Consider the following 2,500-nt stretch of genomic DNA (forward strand, 5'->3'; position numbering starts at 1 on the left):
GCCTAGAAAATGTATGTAATTTAGAAGATACCTAATAAAATACCTGAAAAAAAAACGATAATACACACTGATAATATCGTATATCGCTTTATTTTGGCGGGACAGTATCGCGATTTTACATTTTGAATGTCGCTCCAGTGTGAGGGGGCGGGGCCAGGCAGGAGAGCGGCCCGCCGCTCCATTTGATTGGCTGCCTGGCCCAGGTGGTGTGACATCACCGAGCGGATGCGACTCTACATGTTCTGACAAAAAGTTATGTGTGTGTGTGTGTGTGTGTGTGTGTGTGTGTGTGTTGGTGTGAGTCTTCATAAAAGCCACAACAGATAGTGGGTGTCAACTGACAAGAGACAGACACAGACAATCTCTGTCTCTCTCTCTCTCTCTCTCTCCTCTCTCTCTCTCTCTCTCTGTCTCCCTCTCTCTCTGTCTCTCTCTCCCTCTCTCTCTCTCTCTCTCTCTCTGTCTCCCTCTCTCTCTCTCTCTCCCTCTCTCTCTCCCTCTCTCTCCCTCTCTCTCCCTCTCTCTCTCTGTCTCTCTCTCTCTCTCTCTCTCTCTCTCCCTCTCTCTCTCTCTCTCTCTCTCTCCCTCCCTCTCTCCTCTCTCTCTGTCTCTCTCTCTCTCCCTCCCCCTCCCTCTCTCTCTCCCTCTCTCTCTCTCTCCCTCTGTCTCTCTCTCCCTCTCTCTCTCTCTCAGGTAGTTGTTATCCCTGTCCGGAGTCGGTGGAGGTCAGGTGTGTGTGTGGTTCCACCGTCTTGGGCGTCCCGTGTGGGAGAGAGAGGAGCACCAAGCCCCCCCCGCTGCAAGGAGCTCTGCAGGTACACACACACACACACACACACACACACACACACACACACACACACACACACACTGAACAGCTGGATGCTTCCCCAGCAGCAGCCTTTTTGACCCTTTCGGTGTGCCGTTATTCGCAAAAACAATTGATGTGAAGCAGTCCAGCCTGCCCACCGTGCTGATGATGGTCTCGCTCTACGGAGGGCAGAGTGTTGTTGTCATGACAACGCCGAACGATAGAGCTAGGGCTGCAACTAACGATTATTTTCATTGTCCATTAATCTGTCGATTATTTTCTCGATTAATCGATTAGTTGTTTGGTCTATAAAATGTCAGAAAATGGTAAAAAAATGTGGATCAGTGTTTCCCAAAGCCCAAGATGACGTCCTCAAATGTCTTGTTTTGTCCACAACCGAAAGATATTCAGTTTACTGTCATAGAGGAGGAAAGAAACCAGAAAGTATTCACATTTAAGAAGCTGGAATCAGAGAATTTTGACTTATTTTTCTTAAAAACTCAAACCGATTAATCGATTATCAAAATAGTTGGCGATTAATTGCGATTAATTTAATAGTTGACAACTAATCGATGCAGCTCTAGATAGAGGCCAGTATTGGACCAGAAATTACACAGAGACCCTTTAATGAAAACGGGAAGGACTGATGGTTTTAGGTCATGGAAGCGCTCTGACTTCTGGAAAGTCCGGGAAAAGTCCTGGATTCTCCATGAAGCCTGTCACCAGTATCCAGGATACTGTGCTCATGTAAACGCAGCCGGTTCCTCCTAAAAACCCGTCTCTCCCCCCCCCCCCCCCCCCCCCCACCAGATGCCCCGCCTCCTGCCACCACCCGACCCGGGAGAGTCACCGGTGCCACCCCGGGCCCTGCCCCCCCTGCCGACAGCCCTGCCTGCTGGCCCTGCCCCGCTGCAGCCACCGCTGCCCCGAGCCCTGCCACGACCTGGTGCTGGTCAGGTCCCAGCAGGTACACCCTGTGTGTGTCTGTGTGTGTGTGTGTGTGTGTGTGTGAGTGTGTGTGTGTGTGTGTGTGTGTGTGTGTGTGTGTCACAGCCTTATCACTGTCATCAGTTTCATAAACTGATGTTTTCCTGCTGTTTCCTATCAGAACATCTGACAGAATAAACCAAGTCCTGTTTGTTGGAAAAACCTCTGCATGTTTTCTTTGTGTGTGTTGTGTGTGTGTGTGTGTGTGTGTGTGTGTGTGTGTGTGTGTGTGTGTGTGTCAGGTCCAGTTGGCCGGTCCATGGGAACAGCCGTCTGAGCCGGCGTTTGTCAAGAAAGCCCTTCCCTGTCCACCGTGTCAAGTCCCAATACCAACGTAGGTCCAACACACACACACACACACACACACACACACACACACACACACAGAGAGACACACACACACACACACACACACACACACGTTTGTAATGGTTGTGTTTCACGCTCTTTGCCCTCAGACAGTCATCATTTTTGTCCTTTCACATAAACACCATGTGACACTGTAACAGAAGTGAAGCAGTTACAGTAGAATAGAGTAGAGTAGAGTAGAGTGGAGTAAATGACATTAGATTGGAGTAGAATAGAATAGATTAAAGTAGAGTGGAAGTGGATTGGAGAAGATTGCATGAGAGTGGATTATATTAGAGTAGATTGGAGTAGAGTCAATTATAGCATATTGGAGTACAGTGGAGTAGAATAGCA

The 2,500-nt window shown here is 48.9% G+C and overlaps 1 protein-coding gene across 1 annotated transcript in view; it reads left to right on the forward strand.

Moving 5' to 3' along the window:
- Positions 1-693: 693 nt before the first annotated feature.
- nfxl1 (nuclear transcription factor, X-box binding-like 1) overlaps positions 694-2,500 on the forward strand; it is a gene marked incomplete at its 5' end in the record, with an annotated part of 13,604 nt that continues 11,797 nt past the window's right edge. The window contains 3 exons of the mRNA XM_071514584.1: positions 694-815; positions 1,622-1,778; positions 2,041-2,132. Of these exons, the coding sequence (XP_071370685.1) occupies positions 694-815; positions 1,622-1,778; positions 2,041-2,132 (371 nt within the window). The remainder of the gene's footprint in view (positions 816-1,621; positions 1,779-2,040; positions 2,133-2,500) is intronic.

The sequence above is a fragment of the Centroberyx affinis genome, unplaced genomic scaffold (assembly GCF_046629955.1).
Source record: "Centroberyx affinis isolate AG114_WGS23_722 - 3 ecotype Tasmania unplaced genomic scaffold, CSIRO-AGI_Caff_v1 ptg009278l_1, whole genome shotgun sequence".
Taxonomy (NCBI): Eukaryota; Metazoa; Chordata; class Actinopteri; order Beryciformes; family Berycidae; genus Centroberyx; species Centroberyx affinis.